The following is a 20,161-nucleotide window of genomic DNA, read 5'->3' as shown; positions in this document are numbered from 1 at the left end:
AAATGAAACTGCAAATACCTACTACTTGTTATCCCTGTTCAATGGTTATCTCCAATGGCCAAACAAAAGAGCATTTTGATTTAAAAGATTTTATTTTCTTTATCCAGGTAGGCAGTTAGAAATTTCACCAAAGTCTAACAATGACATTCTTGAAGTGGGCACAGCCTTTTAAACTCAGGCTATGTATAAAGTAACCTTGTGGAACTGGTTCAGCCAGATCTTCACTTTCATGAAAGCACAGGGTCTGTCCTTTTCTTTCCAGAGGGCTCCTCTCATATTCCATCGCCAGTTTCTAAGAAAGAAGGTGGATTACAATCAGTGCTCCATTCTGGTCTATACCGCTTCTTGTTTAGGGTATGAAAATACATGTGACTAAGACCTGGTCACTCCAAGTCCATCCCCTTTATCGGTACCGCCAAGTACCGATAAAGGGAGCTGGGAAACTTCCCAATCTCTAATAAGACAACTTTAATTCTGTACTTTTATTGAATCCCATATTGTACCTGCGTTGGCAAAATGTTTAACCTTCATCTAAAAATGACTTCATGTCACAGTAAACACAGAAGACAAAAACCCAGAATGAGGACACTACCAGTAAAAATCTTTTAAAGGATGAGAAGCTGAGCAGTGGGGGGTATGGCTGTAGTTGCACCTACTGAGGATATTGAGGTGGGAGTTTCCCTTGAAGCCATGAGTTTCAAGCAATCATGCCTGTGAATAGCTACTACACTCCAGCCTGGGTCACGTAGCAAGGCTGCAACTCTACAAAATATTAAAACATTAGCCAGGGATGGCAGTGTGTGCTTTCAGTCCCATCTACTTGGGAGGCTGAGGCAGGAGGATCACGGATGCAGTAAGCCATGACTGCACCACTGCACTCCAGCCTGGGTGACAGAGCAAGACCCCATTCTCTTAAAAAAAGAAATTGGGATACCTGTATGTTCATTCAAGAGACAACCCAAGTAATGTGTATTAAAGACATTTTAGGGGCAAATAAGGATACTTTATGAATAAAGTTATACCAGGCTTAGGATCTATTTAACATCTTAGACGTAAGGGTCATTGTTATATGCAAGATGTCTTATTACATGAATGTTGGACTTTAAGAACTATGCACATTCACACATCCAAAAACAAAATACTTCTAAGATGAGTCATCACTGACTGACATGAACTACAATTTTTGAGGTTTTGGTTTTTTAATATAAAAGTTGGAGAATTATGAGGAGCCACATCTATGATGGCAAAAACACTATACTCAAAAGGTGTAAGAAAACTCAGTTTGCTTTTCCCCTTCCATTGATTAAGGACACTAGGCAAACTGGAGGATGATGCAACACAGTTATTTGGTAAAAAAGCTTCCCTGTGTTAGCTCAATTTATTGAGGGATTGTAAAGGTCAGCAGAAGGAAAGCATACAATCATTGTCTCAGGCCACAGTATGCTTATCTGCTGTAAAGTCCAGCCATGTGACCAGACATGGAGGTAGTAGTGTCCCCAAGGGACACAGAAAAGGAGTGGTGTTACTTTCTCTTTAAAGGGGGTGGAAGGTATAGACTTCAAACATCCATCTCTATGTCTTTCTCTCCTGGGTTTGCTCATAGACAAAGCTGCCATGTTAACAGGCCCACGTAACAAGGAGCTGAGGATGGCTCATGGTAGTAGTATGATGAATCTTATACCTGAACCTCACAAGAATTAAGTAAAATCAATTGACTCCCAACTTAAATATAACTTGGAGCTCCTTCTCTTACTAAGTGAATTGGCCAAGGAAAATTAGCTCCACCCAATGTTCAATCACTTTGTCATCCTTTCTTACAAGACTGTTAGGTATGATGGGTTTCTCTTCAAAGTTTAACTTCCTTGTTCTTTGTTCTTAAGGTCAACTTCCTCATACCTTCCCACTCCTAATTACCCATTCTGTAAACATTTCTCCCACCAATCCCAACCTGTAACCCGCATCTGTTCCTTATCTGGAAAAGTCCCCCTCACTCGTGGCAACTGCTCTTCCCACTGCTGTAACCCACACCCCTCCTGTTTAAAATAGCCAATCAGGACTAGTTTAGATTGGACTCTAGCCAATGGGGATAGGACACAGAAGCAGGAACTAGCTGTGTTAGGGATAAAAAACACTTCACCTCCTTTGTTCGGGGTGCTCTCACTGTGACCAGGAGTGCAAGCAGCACCATTCTGCAGAAGTAAATCTGCCTTGCTGAGAAATCTTTTGGAGATCATTTTCTTTGCAACTCTGAGCTCTTATTGCCAACAATTTGGGAGCTCGTCTGGGTTTACCGTTCTCCTTCAGGAGAAGCCCACGATCACCTCCTCTTGAGGAGAGGCATCCCACCACCTCTTTGCGGTGGCCTCACAAACAGGAGATTGGGTCCCACCCAGAGTGACACATAAACCCAGACTCTCAGCAATACAGGTGGAAAGGATCCTCACATACTGCGGTGACCAGGTAACTGCACAGACCAAGGTAAGAAAAGTCACAGGGGCGACAAAGTATTTCCTTGGTGGTCAGGGCATTTTGGAGGTTGAAAGTGTCAATGAGACGCACAACTGAGTGCGAAGCGAGCGATGATTCCGGATCTGTGATTCCATGGTCACCTCGTATAGCTTATGGTGGATTCCTGTCATGGGCTTATACTGACACACCAATGCTAAGGAGGACCTGAAATATTCCCTCCTGGGAAGCAGCCAGAGAAGGATGAAGCGAAAGGAGAAGAGTGCAAGAAATCTCCAGTAGCCGGGGGCTGACCCTCTAGAGAAAGGAATGGCGAGAAATTTCCAGTAAGGGAGGTTGAGCCTATGAGAGGAAAGGCAATAAATCTCTAATTTTGGGCCTCACACCAAACCTTCATTATGGGAAATACCTCAAGAAAAACAGTAAATAGAAAGGATCAAATTAAGGACAGTAACATCCCCTCTGACAGTCCCCTAGGTTCTCATGCTAAAAGAAGGATAGTGAAAGGACTAAACATAACTACAGGAAGCAAGCCAGAAGCCAACTCCTCTGAAAGGAGTAAGGTCTCTACCCCCGAACAGCCTGCCAACATATGGGACCCACCAGACCACTTGCCTCTGCCAAACCCCCTGCATCAAGCAGGTACACAGGATCCCCCCACTCATCAGTCCTTCCCCCATATAATCCTGAATCAAAACCCCATGTTCCCCCTAGCCACACACTTGAGCCCTACAGCATGAAATAGAACAATGTAAAAAGGATACTCAGAACTTCCCTTTCCCCTTTCCACCTCCAAAGAATTGCCCCCAACTCTCTTCCCCTTGAAGAAGTGCCCCTTGGGAGAGGTGGCATCAGCTTCGTAAATGCCCCCTTAACCAGCTCAGAAGTACAAAATCTAAAAGAAAAAAAAAACTCAAGCCCTTGTCAGATGACCCTTATGGGGTAGCAGATCAAATCATTTTTTAGGACCCCAGTTGTATGGGCCGAGCTTATGTCCATTTTAGGCATTCCCTTCTTGGGAGAAGAACCATGATCCATAGGGCTGCTATGGTAGTCTGGGAACATTAACACCCTACCGGTCAAAATGTTCCATCAGTATTCCGAACTGAGAGTATTTCCCAAGCATTCAACATACAAGGGATGGATGAAGGACCCATGAATTCCTAAATAGGCTTAAAGAACAGATGAGAAAATATGCAGGTTTAGAAATGGAAGACCCACTGGGGCAAGGGATGCTAAAGCTTCATTTTGTTACTAAGACTTGGCCAAACACCTCTAAAAACAACTACAAAAGATAGAGAATTGGAAAGATTGTCCCAGAGACTAACTTCTTAGAGAAGCATATAAGTAGGGACAAAGAGCAGCAGAAACAAAAGGCAAAAATCATGCTGTCTACCTTACAACAGAGAACTCTGCGATAGGAGACACAAGGAAGTAAAACTTACAAACCCTCTCGGCCACCAGCGACCAAACTGTATACAAGGAGTAAGGGAATAAAACCTGGAAGTCACAGTGCAGGATAGGGAAGAGGGGAAAACAAATGTTTCAAATGTGGAAGAGTAGGTCACTTCAAAAGAGAATGCCCCAAATGGGAAAAAGAAAAAATATCATTCCACTTATGGCCTTCCAGGAAAATAGGGAGGTCAGGGGCTCTGTCTCTTTTACCTTGAGTCCCACACCAAGAGCCCCTGATAAATTTAGAGGTGGGACCCAAATGTGAACTTAAAACCTTCTTACAGATTCAGCAGCAGCTCGCTCCCGTTCCCTCCCATCTGGTATCTATCACCTGTTCTTCAGAAGAATTTTCTATCTCAGGGATAAAAGAAGATTTAAAGCAAAAATCTTAAAAGACAGAGGTCTATATAAAAATTGATCAGCCCATGTTAAATTCCTGTTAATCCCTGAGGCAGGAACGAACTTATTAGGAAGAGACTTACCACCGCAGAAGAAAAATACATTCATCCTCATGTATGGGCAGGAAAAAGAAATCAGGGAGGCTGGGCGTGCTGGCTCACACTTGAAATACCAGCACTTTGGGAGGCCAAGGTGGGTGGATCACGAGGTCAGGAGTTTGAGACCAGCCTGGCCAACATGGTGAAACCCCATCTCTACTAAAAATACAAAAATTAGCTGGGCACAGTGGCAGGCGCCTGTAATCCCAGCTACTCAGGAGGCCGAGGCAGGAGAATTGTTTGAACCCAGGAGGCAAAGGTTGCAGTGGCTTAAGATCACCATTGCACTCCAGCTTGGCTGACAGAGACTCCAACTCAAAAAAAAAAAAAAGAAAAAAAAGAAACTTCAAGTCACTCCAATCCATACAAAGTTAAAGACCCCAGGGGAAATAGTAAGAAAAAGGTAATATCCCATTCCCCTAGAGGGCAGAATAGAATTAAAGCCTGTAGTTGAAGTTCTCATTCAGGACTGATTCCCTGAACCCTGTATGTCCCCCCCTATTAACACCCCAGTATTACCTGTAAAGAAATCAGACAGATCTCATCAACTAGTACAAGATCTCCAGGCTATCAACCAAATAGTCCAGACTACCCACCCTGTTGTCCCCAATCCTTTTACCATCCTCAGCAGAATTCCATGACAATCAATGGCTCAGAGTAACAGATTTAAAAGATGCCTTCTGGGCATGTCCCTTGGCTGAAGACAAGAGAAGTATTTGCTTTTGAGTGGGAAAACCCTCATTCTGGATGGAAGCAGCAGTACCAATGGAGAGTCCTACCCCAAGGGTTTACAGGTTCACCTAATTCGGTCAGGACTGCCTCTCAGAAAGATACTGGCCTATCTCTCTACGTTATGTGGACTGCCTTATTTACACTCTACTACTGACATTCCTACCTTTGAAACAAAGGATCAAATTATATACTTGGTCTTCCACTTTCTCTTACCTCAGAACTAAAGGTCTTTTAGCACAGATGCCACCCTTACAGTTCCTGGTACATCAACACCAGCCTGGAGATCACATCCTTATCAAAAGCTGGAAGGAGCCAGCTTGGGAAGGACCATACCTAGCACTCCTAACAACTGAAACAGCAGCCCAAACCGCCGAAAAGGGGTGGACCCATCATACCCCAGTCAAAAGAGCATCACCATCTTCAGAGTCATGGGCTATTGTTCCAGGGCCAATTTCTAGCAACCTAAAGCTACGAAAACTTTAACCCTCTTATACTGCCTTGTCTTCTTTCCTCTCTCTACCGTCAGCTACTTTATCATTAATGTAACTAGATCAAGCTCACCTCAATCACATTTGATGCCTGTCTTGTCATACCCTGTGGGGATCTCCAAAACCAGAGGCAACTGGCCTTCTCAGAAAAATATCTCTGCCCTTCCAAGATAAATTCTAAATCCTCACACAATGCTTGCCTAATCGAAACTAAATCCATTACATTCTTTGCAGTTTGGGAATGGGAAGGGTTTGAGGAGAGGTTCTGCCCATCCCGGAATGATGTCCTATGGAATACCGATCCTCAAGGGTAGACTTCCCCAAAAAGCTGCATCTCTCTAGAACCCTACCTTCGTTTCAAAGGGGAGGCCCCCTCTAATTGCCAATATCACCAATGTAACCCAGTGCAAATTTCTATTCTTACCTCTACCTCCACCAATCCTAATCCCACTTTAAGTAGCTTCTACAGCATGGGAGCCGCAACATTAGGGATAGACCCTACAGGATCTTTCGAAATGCGCTTCATTGTTCCCCCACCCCCTTCATCCCCTTCTAAACAAACACCCAATGACAAAACCAAAGTGACCATTGTAGAGGTTAAAGATCTAAAGCAAACTCTACCAATTGAAACGGTACCGAGATGCAAATGCATGGCTGGAATGGATTAAACATTCTGTCCGCTCGCTAAACAAAGCGATTGTTATGCTTACGCACGTGGTAAGCCAGAGCCCCAGATTGTTCCCTTTCCACTCGGATCGTCCTCCGGCCGATCAGGCATTGAGTTGTATGGCAGCTCTCTTCCAAGACCCCACAACCTGGGGCAATAAGCTATGCCAAACTCTCTCGCTGCTGTTCCCTGAAGTCCCCTGAAGTCCGACACCCTGCGGGTCAGCCCCCGAAGGCCATCAAGCATCCGTCTTCCAATGCCAATTTTACCTCGTGTCTCTCACAGGGGGAGAACTTGAATTTGCTTGGAGACCTAACGAGATGCAGTGAGCTTAAGCCCTTCCAGGAGCTTACCAATCAGTCGTCCCTTATTCATCCCCAAGCAAATGTATGGTGGTATTGTGGTGGACCATTACTGAATACTCTGCCAAGTTACTTGGCGTGGCACTTGAGCTCTAATCCAATTGGCTATCTCCCTTTCACCCTGGTATTTCATCCAGAAAACACACATAAAAACAGAACATCATAAAACAATGGATGTCCCTCGTGACTCTCATGTTTATGCCATTGGAATCCCACAAGGAGTGCCAGATAGATTTAAGGCCCAAAATCAAATAGCTGCAAGTTTGAATCCATGTTGTTCTGGTGGTCAACTCTAAATAAAAATGTAGATTGGGCCGGGAGTGGTGGCACACGCCTGTAATCCCAGCATGTTAGGAGGCTGAGGCGGGTGGATCACAAGATCAGGAGTTTGAGACCAGCCTGACTAACATGGTGACAGCCCCCAGCTACTTAGGAGGCTGAAGAAGGAGAGTAGGTTGAACCCAGGAGGTGGAAGTTGCAGTGAACCATTGCACTCCATCCTGGGCAACAGAGTGAGACTCCATCTCAAAAACAAAAAACAAAAAATGTAACCCAGCAACGATTCATTAATTATACTAGGGATGCTATTAAGGGAACAGTTTAACAATTAGGGCCCACCAGTCAAACGGCCTGGGAAAATACAATAGCATTAGACATGATACTAGCGGAGAAAGGTGTAGTTTGTGTCATGATTGGAATCCAGTGTTGTACTTTCATCCCTAATAATACTGCTCCCGATGGAACCATAACAAAGGCCCAAGGACTTACTGCTTTATCCAATGAGCTAGCTAGAAATTCTGGAATAAATGACCCCTTCACGATTTTAATGGAAAAATAGTTCCGCAAATGGAAAGGACTTACGTCCTCAATCTCCTGCCATCAGAATAGGTTTGCTCATTCTTGTAGGATGCTGTATCGTACCCTGTATCTGAGGATTAATACAAAAGCTTATTTTAACAGCTCTCACCCACCAAAATCTTCCTCAATCCTCCCTCGCATTATTCAGTTAAGCTTCTAATTTCAGAGGACCAAGAGGAACAAAGTCAAGACATGCTAAAACAAGTCTGAATAATTATAAAAATCAAAAGGGGGAAATCGTTAGATATAATGGATTTCTCTTCAAAGTTTTAACTTCCTTGTTCTTTGTTCTTAAGGTCAACTTCCTCATACCTTCCTGCTCCGAGTTACCCGTTCTATAAACAACTTCTCCGGCCAATCTCAACCTGTAACCTGTTCCTTATTTGGAAAAGTCCCCCTCACTCCTAGCAACCAGCTCTGTAAACAAGTTTCCTGCCCTTCCCACAGCTGTAACCCACATGCCTCCTGTTTAAAATAGCCAATCAGGACTAGTTTAGATTGCGCTGTCGACTCCAGTCAATGGGGATAGGACACAGAAGCAGGGACTACTTGTTAGGAATAAAAGCCCTTTCTTTTGTTAGGTGTGCTCTTGCCAGGAATGCCAGCAGCAGCACCCTACGGCAGAAGTAAATTTGCCTTGCTGGGAAATCTTTTGTTCAAGTGCTCGTTTTCTTTGCGACTCCAAGCTCTTATTTCCAACAAAGACCTAGTAATACCAACAGGCCAATGTCAGTCCTAATGACTTATTCTCCCAGTTTTATACCCAACTTGGAAATGGGTCCTGAGGTTAGGCCCAGTTGGACAAATTTTGCTGTGGGGTTTGACAGATAGAAAGCAGAAACCTCACCTGTTACAAGGCAGACTGAATCAAGCCAAGATCAACACACACTGGTACACGTGGCTCCCAACCTATAGAAAGTTAACAGGTCAAAATAAGCCATCTGAATGCTGGAAAAAATAGAGAAAGCCCAGTTCCCATGAACAAGCAATAGTCTCTGATAAAGATAAGCAGAAAACAAAGATAGGAGTTATTACTGGGGCCAATGCATCAGACAAAACTGGCCAATAGTGTAGAGATCAACAGGGTCGATCTGATGGGGAAAGAAGCTGTATCATCAGCTGCAAAGGCCACATTTGAGTCGTACAAGAAGTAGGGTGACAAACCCACACTGAAAAGCAGCTACTACGCCCTCCAGAGCCTGTGTCTACTCAGCCAGGGAAGACGTGTTGGCACCACTTACCAATTTTATATGTATATATATATTCTACTTCCAACACCCGCATTCATCCTGGTTCAATCAAAGCCTGGTTTTGGCCAACAATAAACCTGAAATGAAAAAACAAAAAATGAGCTCCCATCAGCTAGATGCCCAGGGGAGCTGGGACAAAGGAGCTGCTCAAGCTGGCATATCAGACAGAAACTGGCTTAGAAAAGTTAGATCAACATAGTCGATCTGTCGGGGAAAAAAGCTAAGTCATCATATATGCCAGCAGGAAGTTCTTGAGTGAGGAGTAAGATTTGAAAGCCATGAGGAGTAAGATTTGGTTGGTATGCTTCATATTTGCAAATTTGCATTCGGTGTTTGAGCACTTCTGTGTTGTATCCTGTAGCTGGTAGTAGCCAAACCAAACACCCCTGTCTTCAGTGCTTACACTGAGTATAGGCCCATGATAGAAGCCAGTGTGGCTGGAAGAGTTGAGGAAGTAGTTGGCATTTACTGAGTTGGGAAGTGAACAAGTACCAAGAGATTGCATTTTAACACAAGTTACCACAAGTTACCTGACAAAAGAACAATCTGGAACAATAAGCTTCACATGTGTTCCCATGAAGCCCAGACTTTGTAAATGCCTCACTCCTGGACTCCAGCAAAAATATTAGTTATGTAGTCGGGCACTGGTTTGAGTGGCTGGTTCAACAGAAAAACACATTTGGCTTTCCAAAATATGTCAATAAATCATCCCTCCACTTGGAAATTTAAGCGCCCCAACACACAGGAAGAATGGAATCCAAAAATACGTTTAAGTGGCATTAAAATGTTAAACGCCTCTTCACTAACAAGGTTCTTCCACTTCAGGCATTTCTCTTAAACCTGTTTCTTCACCAGAAATCTAGTTCCAATATTTAAACTGTGAGAATAAAACATTCAGACATGTTTTTCTTTTTCTTTTTTTTTTTGAGACGGAGTCTGGCTCTGTTGCCCCGACTGTAGGGCAGTGGCGCAATCTCAGCTCACTACAACCTCCGCCGCCCGGGTCCGGGCAATTCTCCTGCCTCAGCCTTGTGAGTTGCTGGGATTACAGGCGCGTACCACCACGCCCAGCTAATTTCTGTATTTTTAATAGAGTCAGGGTTTCACCATGTTGGCCAGGCTGGTCTCCAAATCTTGACCTCAGGTGACCCACCTGCCTTGGCCTCCCCAGGTGCTGGGGTTACAGGCGTGAGCCACAGCGCCCGGCCGTCACAACACTTTTTTAAATACCTAATAAATGCTCGATAGAAAGTGCTTTGTTAAATTCCACGTTTTCCTAGAAAACTAAAGCTTCTCAAAGCACGTGTTTTCTACAGTAGACCCATAGGAGACAAAGACTTACTCGTCAGGAGATCGAAGGTTGTAGACGTCTGCACGTGGCTTCCTTGGAGGTCCAGTGGTGACTCCCTCTTCCAAAATCCATTCTGTACCCGCTGGCTGCTCTAACCTGTGAACCAACAAATAAAGGGCGTTAACCGCCATCTTCCCACGGTCAGAAACGAACAAGGCCGGGCCTTTTGAGGCCGATGTATCAGAACTAACTGGCAAAATATAAGACGTCAGCATTGTCGATCTGATGGGGAAAAAAGTGAAGTCATCATTTACACCAGCCACGGGCTTCTCAGGCCCGTGCAGAAGGCAGTGGCTTTTCCAGCTCTAGAAACTCATTTCTCCCACGCCCTTAAGGCCTATTTGGGGTCAGAGACGGAGAAGCCACGAGAAGGAGATTAGGGCTGGCCGCAGAGACGACGGCACAAAGAAGGGAAGGGAGGACCAGAGGTCTCCAACGAAGAACATGGAGTTTCCACTCACACACAAAACGGGAACTTACGGGCAGGACAACAGCGTATGAAGCCTGACTGCAACCAGCAGAAGCACCACACTCCGAGCGCCGCAGACGCGAAAGAACGAATGGCTTCCTGAACCTCCCTTATATAACCAAAGATGGCTTTCGCACCTGCGCACTGGACCCGAAACGCTCTCTTTCCCGCCCGCTCCGCGCGGGTCGCCCTGGGAAATGTAGTCTCGAGCAGCACAGCCCGAGGCGCTCTAGTAGTTGTCCAGGCCGCGTCTAGCCCCGCCCCCTTCCCTCTACACGCCGGGCCACCCGGGCTTGTCCGCTTCCTCGCCATGTCGCGCTTCACACGCACCAAACCGCTCGACGGGTTTCCCCTCCTCTGGGGCCGGCTGAGGCCCGCAAAGGCCTTGGGCGCAGTCATCCCGCCCCCCGCGGTCCGCTCCCCTCAGCCGCGCCCGCCTGAGCCCGCCGGCTCCGCCGCCGGGGGGAGCTGAGGTGACGCCCTCCTCGAGGGCGGAGGCGCCGGCCGTGCCTGGGCCAGGCCCTCGCGCTCTCCACCCTGGGCCCCCGCCTCCTCCTTCTCCTCCTCTGGGCCGCCCGCCCGGCTCCGCCCAGGGTCTGCGGGGAACGGAAACCGAAAGTGCGCGGTGCCGGGCGGGGCCACCGACCTGCCTGGGCCGAAGCCCCAGCACTCGCCGGCGGCAGTGAAAGGACGCGCCGGAGCCGGGTGAGTGGCCCCGCAACTGCCCCTGCCCCTGCTTCTTCCTTGCCTCGCCGCGAACCCCGGCACCCGCGCCGACTCGCCACTGCCTCTGCCCGTAAGACCTGTCACCCTCTCAAGCCCCCAGCGCACCCGTCACCCGCTCAGAGCCCCTGGCCCCTCAGCGCCCCGTCGCCCCCTCAATCCCCAGACCCCCATCACCCACTCAGAGCCTTGTCACCTCTTTGGCCCCCAGCGGCATCAGCACCCACTCAGAGCGCCTCTCAGCGCCCCGTCTCCCCCTCAGACCCCAGACCTCCATCGCCCACTCAGCGCCCCGTCACCCACTCAGCCCCTGGCCCATCTCAGCGCCCCGTCGCCCCTTCGGCTCCCCTGTACTCTCTTTAGTGTCCCCATCCCCTCAGCTGGCCCGTCGCTCTCCCCAGCACCCCCGACACCGTCACCGCTTCTGCCCTCAGCACTTCGATCTCCTCTGCCCCTACCCCTGTCTGTGTCCTCCCTTCTGCCACTCGCACCCCCCTCATTCCTCCGGCCTCACCTCCTGTCACCTTATCAATCCCCCTCTTCTACAGAGCACCTCGGCACCCCCTTCAGCCTGCTCCCTGCCCCCCCCCCCGCCGCCTCCGTCCTCAGCAAGCACCCCCTGGTGCTCGCTACCACCCTCTCCGGAAGGCCCCCGTAACCCCGCCACCTCACAGCCTTGGCGCTCCCTGACCCCATAACATTTCCATCAGGGACCGTGGGCTCCCTGGGTCAGGGATTCCCCAGGACCCTGGAGACTTCCCCCAAACCCAGCTCTGCCTCCGACCTCAGCCTCCTGCGTCCCACCCTGGTGATGACTAGCCCCTCTCATTCTGACTCCAGGCCAGCTTGATCATCACTGATTTTCTTTTTCGTGCCCTTTAGGCCTTGATTCCCCCCACCAAAAAAAAACACTTCAGTCTGTTTTCGATCCCAGCATTTCCTGTTCATGTCTACTCCTCCCTTCCTTCCCTTGCCTTTTTTTTAACATCTTTTTTTCTTTTCTTCCGTTTCTTTTAAATTTTCTGGAGTTTCTATTTTAGCATTTTTCAACAAGGGGAAGAAGGAATTTTCCCCTCGGAGAATTGAAAATAAACAAACAAACTCTAAATACTGAGTCTGCGCCAGGAGGGCTGGGTTTGATAAGATGAGGGAGGGGACTCACCAGAGATATTCCCAGGGGGAAGAAAAGAGACTCCTTTTTCAGATGAGGAAAAAAGCTGCCCCTCATATAATGCCAAATGTAGTCACAGTTTCCAATTATGAATATTTTAAAACTCAGTGAAGACAGTCTCAAAAATCCCTTTGCTGAGGACTCTGAGTCACCCACTCTTTCCTTAGCCCCAGCCCACACCATGTGTATGAGTTGGGTTGAGAAGCTTCCTTAAAGGGGCTTCCTCTTCCTCTTACAGGACCAGTGTCAAAGATCACCAAGGTAGAAGAATGAGGAGGAAGAAAGAATATCAGACTTCTAGCTGGTCCTGAGGAAACAGCACCTCGTAGTTGCCAAACTTCCTGGTTATTGAAACATGTAATTTCTTTCTCTTGATTCAGTAGAGCAGAGAGCTTAATCATTTGGCTCCATTCCAAAGAGTAGGCTAAGGGGATAACTGCTCACTAATTATTTATAAACTGTAGGGTACTGCAAGCTATTGGGTACTATATAAGTGGCAGATATGTAAATGCCAGATAAGGTGGTGAGCACATGGTTTTGGATTAACAAAAATGTACTCCTTTTTGCCCTGGCAACAATATTGTCTGCTTCTTAGGAAAGGAAAATGAAACCTAGCAACTGATTGAGTAACTTGGCTAAAGGCATAAACCAAACAGCAGTTTCGAATGGGAATTGATGACATTCCCTCTACCCCAAGAAAGTGCCAGGGTAAAAGAAAGGGGAATTCTATCTCTTGAAATCAGCTAAATTGTGAATTTAATATTTTATATCATAATTGGGCATTTGCAGAGTCGAGCACTTGTGCTCTAGATTAAAATCTGTATTTAACCCTTAGTTAACAAATCATTAAAATGTTAACAAAGGCAGAAGGACTGGCTTGATGGTGTTTGGGTTTTTGCTGCTAGATGCTATGTTTCGAGGACACTGATAACTCAACATGTGCAGTTTTCCAGATAACAGAAAGTAACGTGAAGGAATTCAGGTGACTCAGACATGGAGGAGAGAAGACCTCATCTGGATGCCAGGCCCAGGAATTCCCATACCAACCACAGAGGTAAGCAAGGTTTTCTACCTAATGAGAAGGAAATTCTAGTAATAAGAGAAGGAAATAGGGCTCTCTATAAATAAGCAGGCCTACCTAAGATTGTCTGCATCTCTCAAGTAAAGAATGACTATGGCTGGATGCAGTGGCTCAAGCCTATAATCCTAGCATTTTTGGAGCCCGAGGCAGGAGGATTGTTTACGCCCAGGGGATTGAGACCAGCCTGGGCAACATGGCAATAGGCTTTCTCTACAAAAAAATATATAAATTAGCCGGGCTTGGTGCTGCGTGCCTGTAGTCCCAGCTACTTAGGCTACTTGGGAGGCTGAAGTGGGAGGATCCCTTGAACCTCAGGAAGGGGTGGGTGTAGAAGGCAGAGGTTGCTCTGGACTGTGATCTGGCCTCTGCACTCCAGCCTGGGTGACAGAAAGACCTTGTCTCAAAAAAAAAAAAAAGAATGAGTTATTTCTTAATTACTTCATGAATTACTCTGAAAAACAGCCAACCCTCCACGTTTCCTAAGAGAGCTGATGAATGGGTGCAGTTCACTTTAACAAAAACCGTGATAGAGTTTCAGAAAGGGAAATGACGTTTGGTGTAGAGCAGCATCCAATAGAAACAATGTAAGCCAAGAGCATACGTTTTTATTTTCTAGAAACATCATTTTAAAACGTAAGAAGAAACAGATGAAATTTATTTATGTATTTATTTATTTATTTTGAGACGGAGTCTCGCTCTGTTGCCCAGGCTGGAGTGCAGTGGTGCGATCTCGGTTCACTGCAACCTCCACCTCCCAGGTTCAAGCGATTCTCCTGCCTCAGCCTCCCGAGTAGCTGGGATTACAGGTGCCTGCCACCATGCCCAGCTAATTTTCGTGTTTTTAGTAGAGACAGGGTTTCACTATGTTGGACCAGAATGGTCTCAAACTCCTAACCTCAGGTGATCCACCCACCTTGGCCTCCCAAAGTGCTGGCATTACAGGCGTGAGCCACCGTGCCTGGCCTTGAAATTTATTTTTTCAATTTGATGACAATTTAATAAAATTTAGGAATTTAATAATGTCTTATTTAACCCAGTATAACCAAAATGTTATTTGATTATAATAATTGACTATAATTTATTATCATACTTTAATAATTCACGTATATTTATTTCCCTCAAATACTCATTTTAAGATATTATCAACATAAAAATTTTTAATGTAATGCTTAACAGTCTTTGGTACTAGCTTTCAAAATCTCGTGTGTTTTACACGTCTTAATTCAAAGTAGTTACATTTCACAAACATAGCAGCCACATGTGGCTAATGGCTTTGTATTGGATAGTGCAGATCGTGAATCCTAGTCACCAAAGCTAAATTAGTTCCAAGACCATCACTCTACTAAAGGAATTATTCTGCTTGCTCAGCACTTTCTAAAACTAAACAACCAAATGGATTCCTGCTTTTCCATAAGTTTGCAATGTGTCTTCCAAAGAGTTTTAGCTGTGGAACAAATGAGGAAGAACTATGGGCTCTTATGAGCTATGTGAATGGTTTGTTTTTTGTTTTGAGACAGGGTCTTGCTCTGTTGCCCAGGCTGGAGTGCCATGGCATGATCTTGGCTTACTGCAGCCCCGACCTCCCGGGCTCAAGCAATCATCCCACCTCAGCCTCCCAAGTAGCTGGGACCACAGGCATGCACCATCACGTGTGGCTCATTTTTGTATTTTTAGTAGAGACAGGGTTTCTCCATGTTGCCCAGGCTGTTCTGAAACTCCTGAGCTCAAGCGATCTGCCTGCCTTAGCCTCCCAAAGTGCTGGGATTACAGGCATGAGCCACCACACCTGGCCATGAATGTTGAAAGAATAAGAAATGATGCGATTTTCCATTCTTCCAAGACATAGAGTCTTCTAATCAGATAAAAATATTAAAAGTAGTACTTTTTTCTGATTTTGGAGGTAGTTTGAAAAGTAAATATGTAAGTAACAATTATAAAAATTTAGAGTTCAGTTGTAGATCATTTATATTTTACCAAATATTCCTTTATGTTGTCACATTAAAGTCTCGGCTGGGCACGGTGGCTGACACCTGTAATCCCAGCACTTTGGGAGGCCGAGGCAGGCGGATCACGAGGTCAGGAGATTGAGACCATCGAGGCTAACATGGTGAAACCCCATCTCTACTAAAAACACAAAAAATTAGCCAGGTGTGTCAGCAGGTACCTGTAGTCCCAGCTACTCAGGAGGCTGAGTCAGGAGAATTGCTTGAACCCAGGAGGCGGAGGTTGCAGTGAGCCAAGATCATGCCACTGGACTCCAGCCTGGGCGACAGAGCCAGACTCCCTCTCAAAAAATAAAAAATAAGAAACAAAATTCTCTACAAAATGCAAAACAAGGAAGAGTGTGCATAAATCGATTTAGTATCTGATGTCAGGAAATGGTATAATCATCTCAAATATAACATGCATTTGAAGCTTTTACAACTTTTTTATCAAATCATTGTATACAGTCGTATTTTATTTGTTTTTAAAATCTTCATGTCATTCTGCTAAGTTAGGTCAGCCCCAGAATCAGTTTTAGCAAAAAGGAAAGTGAAAAAAACTGGACTTTGGGTATGTTAGGCTTCCTGTATAAGGGTTGGTAATTGGTAAGTACTATGAGGGTGAAGTTCATGCTACAGAAAGGAGGAAAACTTGAGTTTCATTTTTCAGTTTCCTTCATAGTCTGTTAGCTCAAAAACATCTTGGTAAGGAAACCCCACCTTTATCTTTCCCATTCAAACTGCATTTGCTGATGCTGGACAGCATTCAGGTAGTACTTCCCTTTGTAATATTATTTCACTTGATGTCTCTGTTGGCTGTGATAATTGTTTAGTGGTAGAACCAGTGGCCCCCTTAGAATCAATAGGATATTCCCAATTACTGCTATTAGTAATAACTAACATTTATTGAGAGTTTTTAATGTGTCCAGTACTATACTAAGCACTTTATAAACATTTAATCTTTATAAAATCCCCACCAGGCACGGTGGCTTACGCCTGTAATCCCAGCACTTCCAGCACTTTGGGAGGCTGAGGCGGGTGGATCACAATGTCAGGAGTTCAAGACCAGCCTGGCCAAGATGGTGAAACCCCATCTCTACTAAAAATATAAAAATTAGCCAGGCGCGGTGGCAGGTGTGTGTAATCCCAGCTGCTCGGGAGCCGAGGCAGGAGAATCACTTGAACCTAGGAGGCAGAGGTTGCAGTGAGCTGAGATCGCACCACTGCACTCCAGCCTGGGAGACAGAGCAAGACTCCGTCTCAAAAAAAAAAAAAAAAAAGCAGAAACTGAGACTTAGAGAAATTATACAACTTGGCCAAGGTTATATAGTAAGGCAGTGGCCAGGCCAATGTTTGAACCAAGTCAGTTTGGCCTTTAAACTCATGTTCTGACTGTTATTTGGTACTGGCATGAGATTAGAAGCAATGAGACATACTGTATGTATTTATTCTCTAACACACATCAGGTACTCAATAACTGTTTATTCCTTTTCCCTTTTGCATCCTTTGGAAAAATAATATTTTCCTAACCACTACAGCAACAGTAATTATCTTTCATTTATCATATGACTTGGTAGAAATCGTTTTTCTTACCGTATAAAACCTGAGCTCTTTAGTTATTTTGGAAAATGAAAGCACATTCATTGTTGTTCTGTTGGGTTTCCAACAGAACTTGGTTCTTGTGGTTACTCAATATTTCATTGTGTTTAGGCCCTGTGGATGGAGAGTTACCACCAAGAGCTAGAAATCAGGCCAGTAACCCACCAGCCAATGCTCTCCGAGGAGGAGCCAGCCACCCTGGAAGGCATCCTAGGGCCAACAACCATCCTGCTGCTTACTGGCAGAGGGAAGAGAGATTTAGGGCCATGGGCAGGAACCCACATCAAGGAAGGAGGAACCAGGAGGGGCATGCCAGCGACGAAGCTAGAGACCAAAGACATGATCAGGAGAATGACACCAGGTGGAGAAATGGCAACCAGGACTGTAGGAACCGCAGACCACCATGGTCCAATGACAACTTCCAGCAGTGGCGGACTCCCCACCAGAAGCCTACAGAACAGCCACAGCAGGCGAAGAAACTGGGCTACAAGTTCTTAGAAAGTCTTCTGCAGAAAGACCCTTCTGAGGTGGTCATCACGCTTGCCACAAGTTTAGGGCTGAAAGAGCTCCTTTCTCATTCTTCCATGAAATCTAACTTCCTTGAGCTCATCTGTCAGGTTCTTCGGAAGGCTTGTAGCTCCAAAATGGATCGCCAGAGTGTTCTCCATGTACTGGGCATATTGAAAAACTCCAAATTTCTCAAAGTCTGCCTGCCTGCTTATGTGGTAGGGATGATCACTGAACCCATCCCTGACATCCGAAACCAGTATCCAGAGCACATAAGCAACATCATCTCCCTCCTCCAGGACCTTGTAAGTGTCTTCCCTGCCAGCTCTGTGCAGGAAACTTCCATGCTGGTTTCCCTCCTGCCAACCTCTCTTAATGCTCTGAGAGCCTCTGGTGTTGACATAGAAGAGGAAACGGAGAAGAACCTGGAAAAGGTACAGACTATCATTGAACATCTGCAGGAAAAGAGGCGAGAGGGCACTTTGAGAGTGGATACCTACACTCTAGTGCAGCCTGAGGCAGAAGACCATGTTGAGAGCTACCGAACCATGCCCATTTACCCTACCTACAATGAAGTGCACTTGGATGAGAGGCCCTTCCTTCGCCCCAATATCATTTCTGGAAAATACGACAGCACTGCTGTCTATCTGGATACCCATTTCCGGCTCCTGCGAGAAGATTTCGTCAGACCTTTACGGGAAGGTATTTTGGAACTTCTCCAAAGCTTTGAAGACCAGGGCCTGAGGAAGAGAAAGTTTGATGACATCCGAATCTACTTTGACACCAGGATTATCACCCCCATGTGTTCATCATCAGGCATAGTCTACAAGGTGCAGTTTGACACAAAACCACTGAAGTTTGTTCGCTGGCAGAATTCCAAACGATTGCTCTATGGGTCTTTGGTATGCATGTCCAAGGACAACTTCGAGACATTTCTTTTTGCCACCGTATCTAACAGGGAGCAGGAAGATCTCTGCCGAGGAATTGTCCAGCTCTGCTTCAATGAGCAAAGCCAACAGCTGCTAGCAGAGGTCCAGCCCTCTGACTCTTTCCTCATGGTAGAGACAACTGCATACTTTGAGGCCTACAGGCACGTCCTGGAAGGACTCCAGGAGGTCCAGGAAGAAGATGTCCCCTTCCAGAGGAATATCGTGGAGTGTAACTCTCATGTGAAGGAGCCAAGGTACTTGCTAATGGGGGGCAGATATGACTTTACCCCCTTAATAGAGAATCCCTCAGCCACTGGGGAATTTCTAAGAAATGTCGAGGGTTTGAGACATCCCAGAATTAATGTCTTAGATCCTGGCCAGTGGCCCTCAAAAGAAGCCCTGAAGCTGGATGACTCCCAGATGGAAGCCTTGCAGTTTGCTCTCACAAGGGAACTGGCTATTATTCAAGGACCTCCTGGAACAGGTAAGACAAAATTTTTTAGAGTACATAAGATCTGCTTTGTAAGATAAGCAAGGGACGGAGCCTTGACTCTAGGTTTCTAGAATGTCTTCTTATTTACTTATTTTATTTTCCAACTTTTATTTTAGGTTTAGGGGTACATGTGCAGGTTTGTTACATGTGTAAATTGCATGTTGCAGAGGTTTGGTGTACAGATTATTTTGTCATCCAGGTAATGAGCATAGTACCTGATAGGTAAGTTTTTTGTTGTCGTCGTTGTTTTTGGAGACAGAGTCTTACTCTGTCACCCAGGCTGGAGTGCAGTGGCACGATTCCGGCTCACTGCAACCTCTGCCTCCTGGGTTCAAGCAATTCTCCTGCCTCAGCCTCCCAAGTAGCTGGGATTACAGGCATGCACCACCGCACCCAGCTAATTTTGTATTTTTAATAGAGACAGGGTTTCACCATGTTAGACAGGCTGATCTCGAACTCCCGACCTCAGGTGATCCACCTGCCTTGGCCTCCCAAAGTGCTGGGATTACAGGTGTGAGCCGCTGCACTCAGCCCTTGATAGGTAGTTTTTAGATCCTCACCCTCCTCCCACTCTATCCTGAAGTAGGCCCTGGTGTCTGTTCCCTTCTTTGTGTCCATGTGTATTCAATGTTTAGCTCCCACTTATGAGTGAGAACATGTGATATTTAATTTTCTGTTCCTGCATTAATTTGCTTTGGATAATGGCCTCCAACTCCATCCACTTTGCTGCAAAGGACATGATTTTCTTCTTTTTCATAGCTGCATAGTATTCCATGGTGTATATATGCCACATTTTCTTTATTCAGTCCACCATTGTTGGGCATCTAGGTTGAGTCCATATCTTTGCTATTGTGAATAGTGCTGCAATGAACATGCATATGCATGTGTCTTTATGGGAGAATGATTTATATTCCTTCCCGTTATATACCCAATAATGGGACTGCTAGGTCAAATGGCATTTCTGTTTTAAGCTGTTTGAGAAATCTCCAAACTACTTTCCACAGTGGCTGAACTAATGTACATTCCCACCAGCAGTGTATAAACTTTCCCTTTGCTCTGCAACCTCACCAGCATCTGTTAT

At 45.8% G+C, this 20,161-nt stretch overlaps 2 protein-coding genes and 3 non-coding genes across 10 annotated transcripts in view; 1 reads left to right on the top strand and 4 right to left on the bottom strand.

The window, feature by feature from the left end:
• Positions 1–73: 73 nt before the first annotated feature.
• Positions 74–10,994, bottom strand: LOC100988300 (uncharacterized). Of its 3 annotated transcripts, XR_001337550.2 has the most exons (5): positions 10,118–10,228; positions 8,767–8,852; positions 8,373–8,434; positions 7,529–7,595; positions 74–292 (listed from the first exon to the last, which is right to left on the bottom strand). XR_001337550.2 is itself a non-coding variant. In XM_008961471.3 (3 exons), exons 1-2 carry the CDS (start codon positions 10,992–10,994, stop codon positions 10,218–10,220), a joined length of 393 nt encoding a protein of 130 aa, XP_008959719.1. In that variant the 3' UTR covers positions 74–292; positions 10,118–10,217. The 3 variants fall into 3 exon arrangements, 1 of the variants encoding a protein (XP_008959719.1); XR_008622313.1 differs by lacking the exon at positions 7,529–7,595; XM_008961471.3 differs by lacking the exons at positions 7,529–7,595; positions 8,373–8,434; positions 8,767–8,852 and adding an exon at positions 10,607–10,994 and having other exon boundaries at positions 10,118–10,222.
• Positions 8,565–8,654, bottom strand: LOC112438026 (small nucleolar SNORD12/SNORD106). Its single transcript, XR_003026531.1, has one exon. It is a non-coding gene; the product is annotated as a small nucleolar SNORD12/SNORD106 (small nucleolar RNA).
• Positions 8,927–9,017, bottom strand: LOC112438025 (small nucleolar SNORD12/SNORD106). The gene has a single exon (XR_003026530.1). It is a non-coding gene; the product is annotated as a small nucleolar SNORD12/SNORD106 (small nucleolar RNA).
• On the bottom strand, positions 10,298–10,386 carry LOC112438024 (small nucleolar SNORD12/SNORD106). The gene has a single exon (XR_003026529.1). It is a non-coding gene; the product is annotated as a small nucleolar SNORD12/SNORD106 (small nucleolar RNA).
• The window catches only part of ZNFX1 (zinc finger NFX1-type containing 1), a 32,290-nt gene continuing 22,983 nt past the window's right edge, over positions 10,855–20,161 (top strand). The window contains exons 1-4 of one of the 4 annotated variants that reach the window (XM_008961467.6): positions 10,855–11,300; positions 12,728–12,846; positions 13,435–13,543; positions 17,263–19,071. In XM_008961467.6, the coding sequence (XP_008959715.1) occupies positions 13,483–13,543; positions 17,263–19,071 (1,870 nt within the window). In that variant the 5' untranslated portion in view covers positions 10,855–11,300; positions 12,728–12,846; positions 13,435–13,482. The remainder of the gene's footprint in view (positions 11,301–12,727; positions 12,847–13,434; positions 13,544–17,262; positions 19,072–20,161) is intronic. The other 3 variants (XM_055104856.2, XM_003809264.6, XM_008961469.6) reach the window with 3 other exon arrangements.

Source organism: Pan paniscus, chromosome 21, assembly GCF_029289425.2.
Source record: "Pan paniscus chromosome 21, NHGRI_mPanPan1-v2.0_pri, whole genome shotgun sequence".
NCBI classification, from domain to species: Eukaryota; Metazoa; Chordata; class Mammalia; order Primates; family Hominidae; genus Pan; species Pan paniscus.
This window is presented reverse-complemented; position numbering and strand designations above follow the sequence as displayed.

Coding starts and splice junctions, on each gene's coding strand:
- LOC100988300 (XM_008961471.3), bottom strand. CDS start 10,994: ATGACTGCGCCCAAGGCCTTTGCGGGCCTCAGCCGGCCCCAGAGGAGG.